The following is a 20,759-nucleotide window of genomic DNA, read 5'->3' on the forward strand; positions in this document are numbered from 1 at the left end:
GCATAAAGAACATGCTAACAAGTTTACCAAAGCATCAGTTTTACCCCAAATCACTAAATCCATTGAATTCTTCCTCCTCTGTGTCACTTCTAAACAAACTAAACAAACTTCGGAGGTAGAAGAAGTGCTGATTCTTCTTCTGTGTCGTTTAGATCCTGGAGCGCCCTCTTGTGGTTGTCAGTGTGAAAATAATCAACATGGAACATGCGGTTGCCATTGTGAAACTAACAAATAATAATCACATATAAATCGCTCTGGAGTATAAGTCGCACCCCGGCCAAAACTATGAAAAAAGTGCGACTTATAGTACGGAATATACGGATTATATATGTATAACATCCCTTCTGTTTTAAATATTCAGATATGTTAATGAAAATTGAACTTTCTTGATCTCACACAGGAGAAAAGTTCTTGTTCAGGCTACACAATAAACTACAAGTAGCAAAAAACCCTGCATGCAACCAAAGTTAAGATGTCTGTTAAGATTGTCTGAAGGAGTTATAGCAAAATATTGAACTGCCCCTGACAGATTGCCCTAGCGACATTGAAGGATGGACAAAGTATAGATCCTTTGCCTGCAGTTTCCCTTGTAGATCAATAGTGTTTGTTAAAAGTGTGAGTGGCTTTATGTTAGGCGGACGCAACTAATGTCTAATGTCGTAGCTGGTTTGGTGTGTTGGTCATATCTATCTTTGTCCATGGGTTGAACAGGAGTGGTCCCCGTCCCATAACTTGAAAAGCCTGAAGAAGAAGCAGATAGCCGCCAGAGAAGCCATGGCCCGACAGACCGTGTCCGACGCAGAGCAGACCACTGTTGAGTCTTCAGTCATCAGGTCAGCAGAAGGAGTGCTAGCTTTTTAATTATTTAGCCTCCAAGACACAGGTGGTAAAATAGTTAGCCTTCTTATTTCTGCAATTTCCTCAAAAACATGCAAAAATAATGTATTTTTATTTTAACCATGTTTATAACAATGATCTCTCATCAGAATCATACTTGTATTCAGCTTAATTCACACATGTTTAGTAATATTAATAATAGCTGGACATACAACTGCATGCCTACATTAGCATGTTGGGCTCAAGCTAGCATTTGTTTATTTTGTCATGGTAATTAAGCCTCTGCTACCAGTAAATGGTGTGCTAACACAAATACTGATGAGCGATCGCCTCACAGATATAAAGTATTGTTTATTGTCAGTATATACATTATTTTAAGTTCTAAAACATGAAATGACAATGTAAAGATACTCAAGCGCATGTTTAAAAGGCAACATGCATAATACTGTATGTGTCCTTTAAGTGAGGTTTAAATTAAAAAAAATATATATATCATCAAAAAAGGAGTGTGTTTTGTTTCCGTTTCAGCCAAACAAGTAATCTTGTTTTCTATGACGGTGCCTTTCTGTGAACTCTATATGGGTGGTCCCTCCAAGACTGACATTATTGTTTTCATTACCCTCTGAAGCCTCCTCCAGGACGCAGAGAGTAAGTCTGAGACGAGCCAGGCCATTTCAGCCCGAGAGCACTTTGTGTTCACAGACACAGACGGACAGGTTTACCACATCACTGTGGAAGGAAACTCTGTCAAAGATGGAGCTCGGATACCTCCCGATGTGAGTACAAACATCACACTTAAGACATGCTATTCTTTTAGTTAAGCTGCTCAGTTTTGTATTCACACATGTTTATTTTATTATAGTGATAGTTCTGAGCATGTGTCATAAGTTTTATACTATGTACTGTTTTTTTTTTAATATGTGGCTGACTGATCTTCTTAAAATCTTTTATAGTTCAAGTCGATCGAGTTTCTGGAGTGATTTAGTGACTCCAACCCATGTTATATGAATTTCACTCGACGCCATTATGTTTGAACATGTCAGTCAGTCCTCACCTTTGAACTGTGCTGTCTGTAAATGCATCTCTCATGAGAAAACACAGTTCTTATACAATGCTGTGAGCCTGTTTCACTATTTTCATCATCCTGGGAGCTCTGTGGGATTCCAGTGAAATTCCATCTGGTTCCATATTGTGTTTCTTTGTTAAACAGTGGGAGATTCTGAAGGCTGCTGCATTCAGTGCTTATATTACTGCACTTGGGCTGAGATATCAAAATATAATACACACAATAAGTCCAATCTTTCTTCCATATCCAAGTCATACAGATGCTCGCAGCTGGATATGGTGTTCAAACTGATGAGCAAAACACACATGTTATTTCTTAAATGGATCAGTACTTTCTTGTATTGTTCATTTGTTTGTTTAAATGTTACTGTTAGAGAGTTCAAATAAATGGTTCAGTTCAATTGAGTTGATGAAATGATTAAATTGAATCAAGAACAGATGAAAATATATATCACTTGAAGTTGAACATTGCTTTCTGTTGTGGAATCAAAATCGGTATCAAGCCTTACCCTTAGTTTCTAAATTCTGTTTGAAATATTAGTATCGTGACAACACAGCGAGTCAGCGACAAATGATGAGTTTACTTTTGTTTTGTTTTCATTTATGGAATACTAATTTAGATACTGTTGTGTTTTGGTAAACTGCTGCAATGTTTGTGTAATATGTTTTGAGCATGTGTTATAAAGGCTTCAGGCTGTCATAAGTTTTATACTATGTACTGGTCATGCACTGTTTTTTTTTTTTTAATATGTGGCTGACTGATCTTCTTAAAAATTTTTATAGTTCAAGTCGATCGAGTTTCTGGAGTGATTTAGTGACTCCAACCCATGTTATATGAATTTCACACGACGCCATTATGTTTGAACATGTCAGTCAGTCCTCACCTTTGAACTGTGCTGTCTGTAAATGCATCTCTCATGAGAAAACACAGTTCTTATACAATGCTGTGAGCCTGTTTCACTATTTTCATCATCCTGGGAGCTCTGTGGGATTCCAGTGAAATTCCATCTGGTTCCATATTGTGTTTCTTTGTTAAACAGTGGGAGATTCTGAAGGCTGCTGCATTTAGTGCTTATATTACTGCACTTGGGCTGAGATATCAAAATATAATACACACAATAAGTCCAATCTTTCTTCCATATCCAAGTCATACAGATGCTCGCAGCTGGATATGGTGTTCAAACTGATGAGCAAAACACACATGTTATTTCTTAAATGGATCAGTACTTTCTTGTATTCATTTGTTCATTTGTTTGTTTAAATGTTACCAATAGAGAGTTCAAATAAATGGTTCAGTTCAATTAAGTTTATTAAATTATTAGTTGAATCAAGAATATTATTTTTAGTTGGCTTTTACGTTCTGTTGTGGAATAAAAATGGGTATCAAGTCTTTCCCTTAGTTTCTAAATTCTGTTTGAAATATTAGTATCGTGACAACACAGCGAGTCAGCTACAAATGATGAGTTTACTTTTGTTTTGTTTTAATTAATGGAATACTAATTTAGATACTGTTGTGGAGACTATATAATTGCGACTCTTGTCTGTGTTTTGCTGTGTCAACGGAAGACTGTATTTTCCTCCGATTGCGCCACAAACTATGTTATTATTGCATGTACCTCAAGTTCTGGCTTCTGCTGTAGTTGGATTTATCTTTTCATAACTTGTTGGAAATGGCTTCCTCACTGAGCCACGATGTACAGCAGCAAACTTTCTGCTGTGCACTGTGGGGAGAATGGCGGGATATTATTTTGTATCATTCATTCTTATCTGCTACTGTATTTTGAGTTGTCAAAACTGTTGACATTGTTGGACATTAAATTGGCAGAAAGCGGAACGTTTCTGTCACACATCTGATTTCGGAGTCCATTTGTGTGCTGGTGTCTATCTTTTCACGCTGGGTTTTGCGTCTATTGAAATGCCTCACAGTCTCTGGATGTTTGCCCAGGAATTTATACAACCTTATCTCGACGTCGGCTGTAGATTCATTGCTAGAAGATTTGCATAGCCCAAAGGTTTTATGGTGCTTTCAGAATGATCGAGGATCTTCATCTCCTTGTCTAGAAACTGATTGAAACCACGCTTCGAAAGTTTTGTCCCATCAACTTTAATCCAGCTTTAATATTGATGCTCAGATACTTAATGCAGTTGTGCGCGCTCCTGTCTGGGGCTTTACTCAGAGGATTCAACCTTGTTTACCTGATTAGTATCCGAGTGGCCAAGGCTTATCCCAGCCCGTTGCCACCCCAGAGGTAATGAGGGAGCTGCTGCCAGCTAACAGTAGGATTTCCATTACATGGCTGTAAGGGTAACAAAGACGATTAGTTTAAGATAAGATAAGATATTCCTTTATTGTCCCACATGGGGAAATGTAATAATGCAAACAAAGGCTCCTATCAGAAGGTTCTGCCCGGTGTGCAGGACGTATGCAGCCCAGAGTAGGATAAATATTCGAGTTCTCTGACTAGATCCACAGATTGACAACTCCTTGAGAGCCGAAACATCTTGTTTCTCAAAAAAACAGTGTCCAGATGACTACAACTGAACTGAATGAAACTGCATTTTTGTGCCACACTTCTGGAAGAATGAGGGATTACACTGACTTGTTTATTTTGTATATTTACTTTGTGCTCACTCATACATTAACAGAGAGGATAATGATCTATATGGAGTTTAAATTCTTTATCTGCTGCTCATGTGTATGCAACTATTCTTTTGAGAATCTATATCTTTTATCATGGCAAAATTTAAACTGAAATGATTTGCCTTGAGTATTTAGAGGGTTATTATATTTGTTGGTATGCAGTTAGACAAGTGTTTTGAACTACCCCAATTAATGTATTTATTATTTATTCAGAACAGTGCACATAAGCAGCAGTGTGAAGATACCGCAGCTGTTTTAAAGCTTGTTTGGAGAGGCCCATGAGCAATGTGGCAATGTTTTTGGCAATGTTTTTGGCAATGTTTTTGTGGATTCATGTTATGGAATTGATGTGGCCGCTGAAGTTCAAATCTGAGTCCATTAATTACTATTAATAGAATCCTAATTACTTTTTATTTATAGGTTTTTATAACACTTTCCCTTAGGCTGAAGACAATAATTTCAGTCTTGTTGGAGTTTTGCAGGAGAAAGTTGTTTTATATCCACAAACTGATCTTTTGGATGCAGTGACCGAGTGAATCCACTGGTCCATATTCACCTCCCGTCAGTGAAGAAGTGTTGTCTGGATAGTTGTGGTAGGACACTCGACTGACCTAACGGCAGCATGTGGAGGTTGAATTGAAGGGGTCCCAGGATTGACCCTTGGGGACCCCACAGGTCAAAGCCATGCAGTCTGACACACTTACAGATCTCAACAAAGTACTCCCTGTCTTCTAGACCTGAACCAGTTTATGGCAGAGCCAGTGATGCCCACCCAGTCCTCTGGGCCCTGCAAAAGGATCCTGTGATCACCTTTGGTTCTACACAAAAAAAATGTCACGACAGACCTGAAGTCCAAACACTCGCTCTCCCTTCACGGCCTGTAATGAGTTTTCAAACTGACATTTTCTTTTTCGGTTTGAATGATTTTCATTTTACAGCAATCTAACTCCAGATCCAATACAAACATTTGTACAGCAAGTGAGAAATTTATGTTTTTGTTGTATTGATTGTCAGATGCGTTGTTTGCAGTCCGTGGTTCCATTCCTTAATCTGATATTGTATAAGCGGCACAGACACTGAACTTGTAGGATCTACTCTTAATATGTTTCTGTTCTTCTGTTACAGGGGAGTATGGGTAGCATTGCCTGCATCGCTTGGAAAGGAGACACTTTGGTGCTTGGAGATGTGGATGGCAATTTGAACTTCTGGGACCTCAAAGCTCGTTTGTCGAGGTACATACAGCATAGTTTTTATTTTGGCCCAACCCTCTTGTTGAATACTCACCTCCATATGCCCAATTACTCACATTGATGTTTTATTATTCCTTTTCAACTTATGTTAATAAACGGTTTCTAAATATTTGTTTTAGTGACGATATAAATCACTATCTTCGTCGAATTGGAGTTTTAAAGCACTGTAGCTGATTATTACGGTCTTCAAAATGTTTTTACAGCACTTACCCAATGCCTTCTGAGCATCCTAAATATTCACCATGATGAGTTTATATGCAATTTTTACATCTCTCGGAGGCCAGAGGGAATTTTTGCCATCACGGTAACAACAATAGCATGCTAACAGCACATAAAACATAAGTACAACATAAAACACATAATTAGATGCTTCTGAAAGATGGTCAGGAACAGAGTTATGTGTGGAGAAAATGTATGTTTAATAATTTAAAATTCCCTTTGTTTGAAATTAGGGGCATACCAACGCACAGAGGATGGGTGAAGAAGATCCGTTTTGCTCCAGGAAAAGGCAACCAGAAGCTGCTGGTGATGTACACAGATGGAGCGGAGGTCTGGGACACCAAAGAGGTAAATCTACACTACAGCAGGCTTTGGGAGTCGCATACAGACTTGATGGTTCCTCTTTGTGCATCACTGGATTAGGCCCCATAACAGAGATGAACAGGGGACCATTTGTAACTGTCGGCTGCTTCAGGACAGTGGTTTACAGCCTATTCCAGATTTACTACGGCAAAATGTATGTTTTCTGCTATACTTGATACACTTCCATATGAGGAAATCTACTGATGGATGATATATATATATATATATATATCTCATATGATATATATATATATATATATATATATCTCATATGATATATATATATATATATATATATATATATCTCATATGATATATATATATATATATATATATATATGATATATATATGATATATATATATATATATATATATTATATATATGATATATATATATATATGATATATATATATATGATATATGATATATAATATATATATATGATATATATATATATATATATGATATATTATATATATATATATATATATATATATATATATATATATGATATATATATATATGATATATATATATATATATATATATATATATATATATCTCATATATATAATATATATATATATATATATATATATATATATATATATATATATATATATATATATCATATATATATATCATATATATCATATATATATCATATATATATCATATATATATATGTATGTATGTATGTATGTATGTATGTATGTATGTATGTATGTATGTATGTATGTATGTATGTATGTATGTATGTATGTATGTATGTATGTATATATATATATATATATATATATATATATATATATATATATATATATATATATATATATATATATATATATATATATATATATATATATATATATATATATATATATATATATATAGATACAGAACCGGTGACACAGGGCAGCCCTGGCGGAGTCCAACATGCACTGGGAACAGGTCTGACTTACTGCCGGCAATGCGAACACAGCTCCTGCTCCGGTCATACAGGGACCGGACAGCCCTGAGCAAAGGGCCCCGGACCCCGTACTCCCGGAGCACCCCCCAAAGGACACCCCGAGGGACACGGTCGAAAGCCTTCTCCAGATCCACAAAGCACATGTGGACTGGTTGGGCAAACTCCCATGAACCCTCGAGCACCCGATGGAGGGTATAGAGCTGGTCCAGTGTTCCACGACCGGGACGAAAACCACTCTGCCCCTCCTGAATCCGAGGTTCGACTATCGGTCGGATTCTCCTCTCCAGTACCTTGGAATAGACCTTACCCGGGAGGCTGAGGAGTGTGATCCCTCTGTAGTTGGAACACACCCTCCGGTCCCCCTTCTTGAACAGAGGGACCACCACCCCGGTCTGCCAGTCCAGAGGCACGCTCCCCGAACGCCACGCGATGTTGCAGAGACGTGTCAACCAAGACAGTCCTACAACATCCAGATACTTTAGGTACTCAGGGCGGATCTCATCCACCCCCGGAGCCCTGCCACCGAGGAGTTTGCGAACAACCTCAGTGACTTCAGCTTGGGTGATGGATGAGCCAGCCTCCGAGTCCCCGGTCTCTACTTCCTCTTCGGAAGACGTGACTGAGGGATTAAGGAGGTCCTCAAAGTATTCCTTCCACCGTCCGACGACATCCCCAGTCGAGGTCAGCAGGCCTCCACCCGCACCGTAAACGGTGTTGGTGAGACACTGCTTCCCCCTCCTGAGGCGCCGGACGGTTTGCCAGAATTTCTTTGGTGCCGACCAATAGTCCTCCTCCATGGCCTCCCCGAACTCCTCCCAGGCCCGGGTTTTTGCCTCTGCGACAGCACGAGCCGCGGCTCGCTTGGCCTGCCGATACCCGTCGATGACCTCCGGAGACCTACAAGCCAGAGTGGCCTGATAGGCCTCCTTCTTCAGTCTGACGGCATCCCTTACTTCCGGTGTCCATCACCGGGTTCGGGGGTTGCCGCCACGACAGGCACCGGAGACCTTGCGACCACAGCTCCGAGCAGCCGCATCAACAATGGAGGCGGAGAACATGGGCCACTCGGACTCAATGTCCCCAGCCTCCCCCGGGACATGGGAGAAGCTCTCCCGGAGGTGCGAGTTGAATACCCTACTGACAGAGGGCTCTACTAGACGTTCCCAACAGACCCTCACAATGCGCTTGGGTCTGCCAAGTCTGTACTTATGTGTACTTATGTGCGAATAAAACATGCAAATGTCAAGATACAAACACAAAATGTCTGTACTTTTTGGCCTTGATAAATACTGTTGCACTAACCACCCATGGAACCATATTTATATGAATCAGGTGCAGTCCCTCTGAACCTTAGAAAGTAATTTAACATATTAACATATATATGTTGGTTAACCATAATCCACCTGCGCTGACTTTGTGGTTAAAATGTATTCAGAATCAGAATCAGAATAAGGTTAATTGCCATTTGTCAATGAACAGGATTCACGAACATAGGAACTTGTCCTGGTGGTTCATTGAACAATGAATACAAAAACAATGGACAATGAATAGCTACCGGATATTAAAAATGGGTAAGTAAAGTTAAAAATAGACATGATATGTACATAAATAAAATATACAGTGCAATGAAAAGTATTGTTTGCCCCAATTTTATAATTTGATCACTTGTTGGGATCGGTGTATTTTGTATCCCAGCATCAATGAAAATGCCAGTGTATTATGGTACACTAGCATTAAGCTTCAGAGACTAATTCCTTCAGGGCAGCCGAGATAAGACTTGGTATTAGTCTCTAATGGTTGAAGCTAGACAACATATGTATGGGTCTGCAGAGCAACAGCTTTAGCACAGAAACTGAGGGAGGAAAAGGTATAAGCAGGGGAAGAAATGCAAGATGGAGCTCCGATATGCTCCAGTGATCTGTTGACCTCCCACATGCACCGGTGACCAGGCGACAGGGTCCAGTTTACCACTCTGATGTGGTGCCACTGATTAAGAAGATACATACTGTCACTCTCCATCATGGCTGCTGTTATTGTATGGAGAATATAAGCTATACAAATGTTAATTCTAAGGATAAGATATTTTATTTGTTCAATTGAAATAGAATCTTCGGGTCGATTTCTAAAATTTTGCAAGGCTGGTTTTCCACCCAAAGACATCAGGAGGGACACGAACACTTCAAACCCGCCCCCCCAAAAAAAAGTCCAGCCACATTTTGTCTTTTTATGGCTCACAAACATTTTAGCACATCACTCTGATTTTATATTCCCTTCACTGGCTGCCTGTGCACTTTAGGATCCATTTTAAATTGCTTTTATTTGTTGTTTGAATGGTGCTGCCCCGCTGTAACTCTGAGCTTCTCCATGTCCGTCTGTCGGCTGACCAGCTCCTCCAGGGAATCACTGGGTACCTCACAATACAATACACCCTCCAGTGTGGGTTTTGTGCATTGCTCGGGTTTGCAGCATACGACTTAATTTCCCTGTCCTCGTTTATTAAATATACCGTGACCGTCATGTCATGTAGGACTCTGTGGCCCTCGATGTGCACTTGTCACATCAAGGGCAGACTCAACTTTAACTCGGGTCTGGTCGTGAAGTGCAGGAACAATTTTTTCAGCAAAGTATTTTGGAGAGGGAATGTCAAAGCGTAGCTCCCTTACAGATGTAAACAGTGATCCCAGTTGTGATTGATTTTGCCCTTGGTGGCAGCTTTGCCTGTAAAAGGGAGTTTACACCGGGCTGTATCGGCTTTGAGCCAACAACAACCACGGCTCTCTCACACAGCTCCGGGTGATGCCGCGAGAGGTGGCCATGCATGTTGGTCGTGTTTCCCGTGTACCGAACTTTGGAAAACACTTCTTGCATATTGCATAGTCCTTTTCAAGCTTTGTCCCGTCTGTGCTGCTATAGAAGCCAAAGTGAGTCCATACTTTGGACTTAAATGTTGCTGGTGCGTCTTTTAACGTCTCCGCCATTTTTGTGTCCGTGTACAACTACTTCTTCCGCGCTGCCCGTCCACTAGCTAACTCCAAAGGAGTGTCTCAACAAAGGAATGGTGAATAGAGCAATTTATACAATTTTAAAATATCAATATTTGACTTGTTTTTTACAAATACATTTTCTGTTGCTGTGCAAAATAAATAAATATGTCCTTTATTCTGTTCCAATGACCACATGTTTTGTTTGTTCTTGGTCCCTTGCAGGTTCAGATGGTCAGCAGCATGAGAATAGGGCGAAATGTAAACTACAGGATCCTGGACATCGACTGGTGCACTTCAGATAAAGTGGTTCTGGCCTCTGACGACGGCTGCATTAGGGTTTTGGAGATGGCCATGAAGTCTGCCAGTTATCGAATGGACGAGCAGGACTTGACCGGTGAGACAAGGCTCTGAGAGGGAAAAACATGATTGCATTTTTTGAGATATGACATGTGAGGCTACAAAACAAGCCACTCATTTACAGTGGCTCTCTTGTTTTAAGGCGGTACAATAACCTACAAATTATAATTACCCAAATACAAAGGCACATTTTTCTCAATTTACTAGGATTATCGTCACAAATATAAACTTGTCTTTTTTTGTAAATCCAATTGTATTTGAAGGCGTAGTTTTTGTAAGTGATTACTCTATTCAACCATCCTCCATTACTGTAGCTATTAAGCATTTCATTTCAAAATATTGTATATGTCGAATGAGGAAAAGTGCTCAAAAAGTCCTTCAACTCAATAGCCTGAAACTCATGAATAGGGGTAATCATTTGGTTGACACAAATTAAACTATTATGTGTCCATGTGCATATTTGGCAAACAGCAAACATTATGCAACAATCTACTGTGTATTGTAAATAGAAAAAATACAAAAACGAACAACTGTCCCTGATGCGGAGTGCTGCACTTTTACTTGCATTGTGTATGTTCATGTTTTTGTAGATCCTGTGTGGTGTCCGTATCTGCTGCTGCCCCGAGCGGCCCTTACTCTCAAATCCTTCCTGCTCCTTCAGCCCTGGTCCGGCACCTTCACTATGGACATCACTCAAGTGTAAGTCCCATTACTCCTCTACTGTTTCCCATTATTGAGCTATAACAATGTTCAACGTAGTGACTTGTGCCACCCAGAAGCAATTATAAAGACAGCGTTGACCTCCCGGGTGAACAATTTATCACTTTCAAATTAAAATAATCCCCACTTTGCCTGTTTAAGCAAGTGTAGAAGCAGTAATAAAGTCTTGTTAAAGTGGTTCCTCTTCTTATCACAAGTCGGCATGTTTAGATATCGGCTCACGGTGTTATCTGACCTCAGCATAATGTGTGTGAATGAAGTTATGTGTCACAGCGATGTTTTAATCATAGACCGTCTTATTAAGCAGCAGTCTAATCAGGCCAGTGGGTGCAATTGAGTGAACGTTAAACTTTTTTCTTTTTTTCAGGGACTACAGCGAGAAAAATGAGATTAAAGGTCTGATACAAGAGCAGCTCAACTCTTTGTCGAAGTAAGATTTCTGCCTATAATAATGCATATAATCGTTTATATTTGTTTGGATGTTTTTAGTGTTTTTCATCAATGAATGCAAAAACAAAAACATGACTTTCAGTAATAATTTCAGAATAGAATCTAATGTGTGTCCCCTTTAACACAAAGAAATGGCTAAAGGATTTCTCCTAAATGAATTCTGCTTCAAACCACATGCTTTTACTGACTGATTGCCTAACGACCTCTCGATTAAAAAAGACCCGATGTGACAGATTCGATTAATGGACCATATAAAAGTGATATTTTTCGTTCTCTTTTATTGGATGTTCTCTGAAAGGGTAAAGAGTTACAAATTGAGCACAGTTTGTTCAAATAAATGAGTATAGCTCATCATGTTCAAACATTGAATGTGGTCTGTCTGAATGGTCTGGTTTGGGAACAAAACTTTTCATTTAATATATTTACTTTTTTTATATTTTATATTTATTTATACTTTTGCAATTATTTTAATCTGTCTTATTGCAGACAACACCAATTTATTTTGAGCTGGTGAAAACATTTACTTTCTGAAATGGTGTCTCAAATGCTGATATTAAAAACCTGGTTTGACAGGAACAAGTTATCTCTAAACTTGAGCAAAACAAAAATTGCTAAAAAAAAAAAACTGTGAAAAAAAGAATGATTTCATCCAGTTTTTTACTACTTCAACCATTCTAAAACTCAAGGAAATGATTAGCTTTCAGACCACACAAATAATGTATAAGGCAAATGACAAACTATTACCTAAAAATACTCTTTTTACATTTTATTGAAAGGGAAAATATGTATAATTTAAGGAGAGTTCACCTTTTCAAAATGGCCAGAGTCCGAACAACTTGGAAAAGCTTTTCTGTGTCTGTCTGTGGAGTCCAAAAATGGAAATGTCTGAACGAAGATCTCAAACAATGTCCAAATGTGAAATGGTTTAAACTAAAGTACAAAGAAATATAGTTTATGTGGTGCCATGTTATTATGCATTGGGGGGAAGAATGAAAAAGCAATACTAAGGAATGCAGTAATTTATATTGTATAGTGAAGTTTAATAGACCAATGGATTTACCAATAAATAAGAATAAAGTCTGGCAGAAGCGTGATTATTGTTATACTTTTGTAATGAGGGGTGTTTGCGTCTTCCCTCTCCTTTTTGGAATTGTCTATTGTAGCATGTTATTTATTGAAATCATAAATATGTCAAATAGAATCATGAATGTTAAATGTATATTGGTTATTTTGGAAATGTAAAATAAATATTCAAATATCTGAATACACTTCTATGAAAATGTTACATAAGGAGTCACTCTGGATGTGTGAAAAACATATTTTCAGTAGTGCTTTTTTATTCCCCAACATGTAGACTTCTTATTAATACATAGATAAGACATTGAAAGCTGTGTTTGTGTGTGAATTAAAGTCTGTATATATTCATAATACATACTATCTAACTGTAAGAATTATGATCTTATCTTATGATCTCTCAGGTACAGAAAAATAAAGCATTAATGTGTGGCCTTTTGTCTGATTAATTCAACATTAAACATTAACTTGCACTTTTGTATTCATTTGAGGAGTAGTAATCCATTGAGCTATAAACCTATATCCAATTGTGTCCAAATGTTTGTCTGTCTCTAAGTGTCACTCTGGTGGATGGAGATTGTGATTGTCTATTGCTGTGAGTGACGCTCTGCTCTGGTTGGCTCCACAGTGACATGAAGAGTGTGCTTCTGGACCCTGAGCTGAGCCTGCTGCAGCGCTGCCTCCTGGTGTCCAGGTACGAAGGGTTGAACATGTCAGGGCTTTGTACAAACTGCGATGTTCTGACAGCTGAGGTGTTTTTCATGACTAGATTTAGAGTCCAGTAATGGATGTTCAAGAAACAACATGTTTATTGTTACAGACCTCTTTTCAGAATCATAATTGCTTACTCCCAACTTAAAAACAACATTTATAGTTTATGAATAATGAATTTTTGCCCTGTATTCTTTAAAGTGCTCTATTTTGAAAAAGGTCTGGTTTTGGACATAAATTGTCAAACTTGTGCTGTAACCTGTGCCGTTCTCTTACACATAAGGTAAAAATTATATTTTTTAAGTGGCTCATTTGCAGCGACAACATGTAAATGGATAATTTGATGATTCTTTTGTATTTATTCATCTCTAATTAATTTAAAACACATTTTCCTGCTAATTCGACATTTACTATTCTGAAACTTCTTATTACAGCTTATTAGTTTCACATTTGTGTGCATGAATTAGGATCTCAAAATGGGCTTTTGCTAAAAACTAAATTCTATATAGCACTTACATAATGTAACACCATTATTAACAAACACAACATTATACTAATGAGCTATAATATAGAATAGTGGTATACACTGTTCCCTCTAAGCTGCGCGCCTTCGCAATTGCGCACTGCTCGCTCATAGTGCGCGCAGAAGAAAATCTATGGCGCGCAGAAAATGTTATTCACCATAAACTTATTAATTAATATCTAATATCTAGAATGAAGCGCAAGTGTTTGACACTGTAGAAGACTCTAGTGGACAGTAGTAGCAATGTCCACGGGACACGTCGTGTAACTCGTGTTCTCTATATTCACTCAGACTCATATTCACTCAGTGAATATTATTCACTGAGAAATTAGTCTAATTAGTCCCCAGCGCAGCGGACCACAGGTGCCCGGACCGCGGGTGGGGTACGCCGGACGACCGCGGGGGACACTACACAGCCAATCAGAGCATTGATAGTGCATAACCCTGCCCATACGCACCTTGCAGGTTCACTAGCTAACAATAATGCGGCAGAGTTAAAAGACTCTTATCATGGTGAAACGAATGGGCAGCGCCTGGGACACAGCCACTCACCAAGCCAAAGTAAAAAGAAATTTAGTTCTTTTAGGATGGAATGGCTTGTGCCACTGGACCACAGCCAGGCCAAAGCAGGACTCTCACATATTACTGCTATACATCTCATGAACAGGTTTTTTGTGTTTTTCATTTTAAGTAGGCCTAATTTCTTGTAATAAAAGTAAACTAATAGAAATTGCTGCTGTAATTTGATTATTTTAATGTAACTTGCTATGATCCATGGTTTTGAACAGGCGTGCCGTGTGATACTGGTGTGTGGCCACAGGGGGCACATCTGATGTTGCTCACAGTGGTCCTCAGTGTGCCCAGGAAGCTTGTGTGTTTGCCCAGACATGTGAAAAATTAGAGGGAACGTTGGTGGTATAGTATTTTAGGGAAAGTGTTAGTAAATGCCAAATTAGCAGCCGAAAAAGGTGATGCAGAATTACCAGCTAGTTGTGTATGTTAATAAATGTAGCCTAAAATAAAGTATTCCCTTAAAGGCGTAATGGACGATTTTTCGCCGAGTTGAGAACTCAAGCGGAAGTGCGCATGCTCCAAAATGTCATTTAAGGTTTATTTTTTAACTCACTTTAGTAGTTACATTGCTCAACAAAATAATTGGCTGTATCTTTGCTGTAACTACAGTTGTGTTCTGTTAAGGCATGACTCGTCTGAGCTTGTGTCAGCAGCTCTGATCCGCGCCCCACTTCTCATCTCCTCTGAGCATAAATCTGAAAATTGGAGCAGCCCTTTCACTTAATATGCAGAATCCTCCGCGTGTGTGCTGTTTTATTTAAGGCACTTTACCTGATGTGTCAAACTCTGGCTCTTTTTGTTTAATTGACACTGGCCACATCTTATTTAAATCAAGTTTAGTCTTTCATTAGTTCTGGTTTGGATCAAGTTAAGTAGGTCCTTTTTCAAGCCTGTTTGTACTGACTTGAATGATTAGCTAGTTTGTTCTGTCCTGGTTTAGACCTGGTTAAGACTTTGTTTAGTCCTGGTTAAGACATGACTTAGTTCTGTTTTACTACTACAATTGTCCTGTTTTGTTTAAGAATTACGATCAGCAGGCCCTCAATCAACCAAGCTTTATATTTACTCAAGGTTAATTCAAAACATTTTGAATCAAACTGTAGAGGTGCATTGAGTTCTTTTGCGCACAGGTTTTCATGCCCTTGTTAACATGGTCAGGTAACCTAGCAACAGCTAGTGTAGTAGGCCGTATGAGTGATATCATTAAGCCATTGAACAAAATACTGATGATTGTGCTGAGGATCTTACAAAACATGTTTTTTTTGCACAACTTGCACAAACGGAGCTATAATTTAGACCTGGTTTAGTCCAAGATTGTACCGGTTTTAAGATGGGCTTACACTGTGCGATTTTTGTAAGATTTTGAAGTTGTTTCAAATTACTCTCAAACTCACACTGTGCAATTGAATCTCATCCGAGGAGAGCCCGAGCTCACCACGGGAGTATGAGCTATTGTACGGAGCAATAAAGGTACACGTTTACCTGCTCACACTGTACGAGGGACACGAGACAGAGGAGGCCCGTGTGCAGCGCTCTGAACCCCTCTGTGGTCCCAACATCTCATCGTACAAAGTGGTTTATTTCCCCAAACATCCTAGAAACCCGTTAGCAAACCACTGGCACTGTTAACTTTAGCACTGCTTTGTTTAAAGTCAGAGGCTTTCACCACAAACCTTTTCTGTCTTTCATGTGTGCGTTGATTTGTTCTGAAGCGGGTCAGTAGCGCTTGTGGTGCCCCGGGTTTCACCTCCCTGTCTCTAGCTCCGCTTCAGCCCCTCAGTGTGTTTACTGACGCCTGCAGGCAGCTGTACTTAACTTTTATTTTTCACTCAGTTTCTGCAACACTCTATGACTCTTGACAAATCCCTGCGACTGTATGATCAGCCGTTGCATCTCGTAAACCCCCGTACACTGCACGACACAGACGCATAGAAGAGCCCAAAACTTGCACAGTGTAAGGCCAGCTTAAGTCCTGATGTAGACCTTTTTAGTCCTTCGTCTGTTCTAGTTAAATCCCTTTCCTGTTGCTGTCACCAGTACTGTGAAAGACTTATATTTTCTGAGGAGATACTTTGTGTGGAAGGCTTTAGAATCACTGGCTTGGACTTGGGTACTATATAGAATAACCATGTTTTTCCTTTCAGGTTATTTGGAGACGAATCTGACCTGCACTTCTGGACCGTGGCGTCCCATTACCTGCAGTCGTTCGCTCAGGCCCGGCTCCTCAGTCTGACGACCGGAGAGAACCAAAATGAAGAGGCTCCACCGTCACCTCAGATTCACCTGGACATCTGCCACGACGTCCTTTGTGAGAGCTCCTATTTTCAGGTCAGTGCATCACAAAACACTGCACCATATTACAGTTCACCGAGTCAATATGCACAGGAACATTGCAAACAAACAATCACAGTGAGAAGCCGCTGGAGGAGTCTCAGAGCCACAAATAAACCGACAGAGCGGTCAACCTTCGAAGTCAACAGCTCTGCCCTCATCACACAAAAGACTCTACTGTTACTGCTGCATTTTATTTGTTCTTTTCATTGCGGCCCACTTCCAACTGCATGTTCATCTATCAACTGCTCAATTGGTTTCGGTTCTAACACTGATGAACAGATTTCACACCGCAATAACCTTTGACGCTGATGGATTCTCACAAAAGGGTAACATTTAGTTTTTCCCCCTTCTTTAAAGCCTTATTTGTCATTTGAATAGAGGCAGTTGAAATGTTTCTGGAGTATTATACACGTTTTGCTCATTTTAAGGACAGATATTATGCATTATTTGGATTCTTATTGGCCTTTCAACATCCCCCTGAGTACCTTTACTTTGGCCTCATGTTTAGGACTAAATGTTTTTAGTTTTTTTGACTAAAATAACATTGTCACTCTGGCTTTTCCCACGCCAGGAATTGACAATAGGCTCCATCTACTGGCTGCAGATCAGATGCTACCAGACATGCTAATGTTGCCACGCAGTTGTAATGATTGTGATTTGATGGCAGAATAGCTCAGAATACGTCAGGTGATGATTTATAGACTCATAAACAAGCGCAGAAACTCTCCGAGCTCGACTTATGACGTCACACATCGGGGAAATTTATAATTGAATGTTTTTGATGCTCGGAGGGGAGAGGACTTTCTAACCAGGATTCATCAAACAAGAGTGAATGAAGCTTAATACAACTCCATGTGTGTTTTAGATGAGGGAACAGTGTTATGACATGGTTAAAAGCTCAACAAAGTCATCTCTGCATAATATGTGTCCTTTAAACGATAAAATAATTAAATTTAAAAAGATGCGTATCGATACGGAGTCTGTGACGATATATCGCTGTATCGACATTTTCACAACCCTAGTAACTACTGTGTTATAACTGAATATATTTTACACACTACAACGTGAGATAATATTTATGTGTGAGAACTATTTGAAGTATTCTATAAACCTCAAATACATTTAAATTACTACTGACAATGTTCCCGTTTCTCCAAAAGGCCTGTACTTGCCAACACCCAAGCATTGTTGATCCATTCACTGTCCTTTCAAATCCAATTAAACTGTCTTATATTTCCTAATTTATTGTTAGGAGCATGCAATAGTGTGTTATGTACTACTAGGATAAGATAATAGACTTGTCTCACTAGGTCTTTTAAGGCAAACATCACATCGACCACATCAATCTCTCACAGTCGTACCGATGACGTTATCTCACATTCTGTTTGGACTCATCCGTCTTGGGGATGACTTGGCTGTACAAGGCTCTTCTCCTTCTGTTTTTCTCTTTAATTATCCACTCTGTTCCGGGATTGGAATTTGAGCCCTGAAGATTTATTGGGCTTTATTATCACCAAAATCATCTCAACTCAACAGTTTAGTCAGCACGCAGGAGGTGCCAGACATCAACACATTTGTTTTTTAAAATGTTTTCCTTTTATTGCAAGCATTGTTGGACAAATTAGGAAGACGAAGAGTAATAATTATTAGTTACGTGTTACTCCGCTCATAAGTAATTGTGCTATTCACTGCAGCATTTGCTTCGAGCAGCAAACCATATTTTCCCCAAGTGAAGCATTAAAGGAACAATTAAACCTCACCATCTGCACTGCCAGGCATAGATTTATTCCTTTTGCCAAACCATTTTCCAGCTGCACAATCACTCATCTAAATGTATATACAATGCAAATGCAAAAAAATGTGTTCAGAAAAATAAGTGTGTTCTGCCTGAAGACAGTTTTGTGCAAAAATGAAAATTGTAACCTTTCTAACCTGTCATTCAAATGTAAGGTACTAGTTTTGCATAATGGATCACTTTATGCTAGGAAAGGAATTAATTTTAATATTTTCAATAATTTACTGAGAGATTGTGCTGTTTTTCATTTTTATTCACTATAAAAGTAAACATGCATATTAAACGTTGATCATAATAAGACTGAAAGGAGACATTATGCTCCTACTTTTAAGATCTTTTAAGAATGATTCGTACCTGTTTGTGCCATGTTTTTTCTTTCATTCCTCTAAAAATGCCCATTTCCCCCAATCCACAGCTATTTATCTGTTCCAACTATTTTCAAGATTGAGCTGCATTGCGCAGATATTCTGGCACTCATTCCTGAGTGCACACCACCCAAGCCCCCATAACTTCTCAATATAAGACCAAGCTAATAAAGTTAACACTGTAAGAGAAGGAAGACAAATGAATGAAGCAAATACTATGGTCTTTTTCAATACTGCTGTTGTTGAGCCCTCACTGTAATCCCATAGCTGCACAGTTCTGTCTGCATCCATCTCTTGTTGTCATAAAACATCTCCAGTGGCAGCACTCTGACCATAATTACTAATACCCCCGACTCCAAGTTACTAAACTCAATTGGCCTCTCTCTGTAGAATTTATGTTCAGGGCTGTGGCTCGCACAAGGATTCATCATAATAAAGTAAAGCCGCGCATTTGATACAAACGCATGCACGCACACACTCGCACGGACACACACACAAACACAGACACACATGCACACACAGACACACACACACATATGCACACACACACACACACACAGACACACACGCACACATGCACACACACACACACACAGACACACATGCACACACACACACAGACACACACGCACATATGCACACACACACACACACACAGACACACACGCACATATGCACACACACACACACACACAGACACACACGCACATATGCACACACACAGACACACATGCACACACTCACACACACACAGACACACACGCACACATGCACACACACACACACACAGACACACATGCACACACACACACAGACACACACGCACATATGCACACACACACACACACACACAGACACACACGCACATATGCACACACACACACACACACAGACACACACGCACATATGCACACACACAGACACACATGCACACACTCACACACACACAGACACACACGCACATATGCACACACACACACAGACACACACGCACACATGCACACAACTCGCTGCATGGCACAGCCGGATCGGTCGCGTTTTCACTTTCCACAGCCCTGTTTTACTGACTCTGATTTGATTAGATGTTTCAGAACAAAGCGAGATGATCTTTAACGGAGAGCAAGTAATAAAAAAAATAATTTGAAAAGAATAATGGAACGGCGGAGCGAGATGTGATAAAAGCTTTAAATATTTAAAAAGTCTTGAAATGACTTTTTAAATCTCGCTTTTCATCTCAGTGAAATCTTTGTCTCCCACATATTTGCAGAAAAGGTCACAGTGTCAGTTATTTTGTATTGACTTGTATTGATTGCTTAACTGCAGCTGGTTGAATGAATCATTCTGTTTGTTGTGCTCCACAGAAGTTCCAGCTGGATAGAGTTCACCTGCAGGAAGTCAAGCGCTCCAGCTATGATCACACAAAGAAATGTGCCGACCAGCTCCTCCTGCTGGGACAGGTAGGAACTGCACCACTGACTCAGTTACAATACAATATCAGCGCTTTTCTAAGATGTGTTTTAAATGTA

At 39.3% G+C, this 20,759-nt stretch overlaps 1 protein-coding gene across 1 annotated transcript in view; it reads left to right on the forward strand.

Moving 5' to 3' along the window:
• The window catches only part of wdr11 (WD repeat domain 11), a 93,944-nt gene that overhangs the window by 59,450 nt on the left and 13,735 nt on the right, over positions 1–20,759 (forward strand). Inside the window, exons 15-24 of the mRNA XM_072436521.1 lie at positions 712–833; positions 1,466–1,613; positions 5,669–5,775; positions 6,246–6,360; positions 10,554–10,725; positions 11,279–11,387; positions 11,776–11,838; positions 13,561–13,626; positions 16,884–17,067; positions 20,595–20,690. Of these exons, the coding sequence (XP_072292622.1) occupies positions 712–833; positions 1,466–1,613; positions 5,669–5,775; positions 6,246–6,360; positions 10,554–10,725; positions 11,279–11,387; positions 11,776–11,838; positions 13,561–13,626; positions 16,884–17,067; positions 20,595–20,690 (1,182 nt within the window). The remainder of the gene's footprint in view (positions 1–711; positions 834–1,465; positions 1,614–5,668; positions 5,776–6,245; positions 6,361–10,553; positions 10,726–11,278; positions 11,388–11,775; positions 11,839–13,560; positions 13,627–16,883; positions 17,068–20,594; positions 20,691–20,759) is intronic.

The sequence above is a fragment of the Eucyclogobius newberryi genome, unplaced genomic scaffold (genome assembly GCF_026437365.1).
Source record: "Eucyclogobius newberryi isolate DKJ021-1_F unplaced genomic scaffold, fEucNew1.0.hap1 SCAF_8, whole genome shotgun sequence".
Taxonomy (NCBI): Eukaryota; Metazoa; Chordata; class Actinopteri; order Gobiiformes; family Gobiidae; genus Eucyclogobius; species Eucyclogobius newberryi.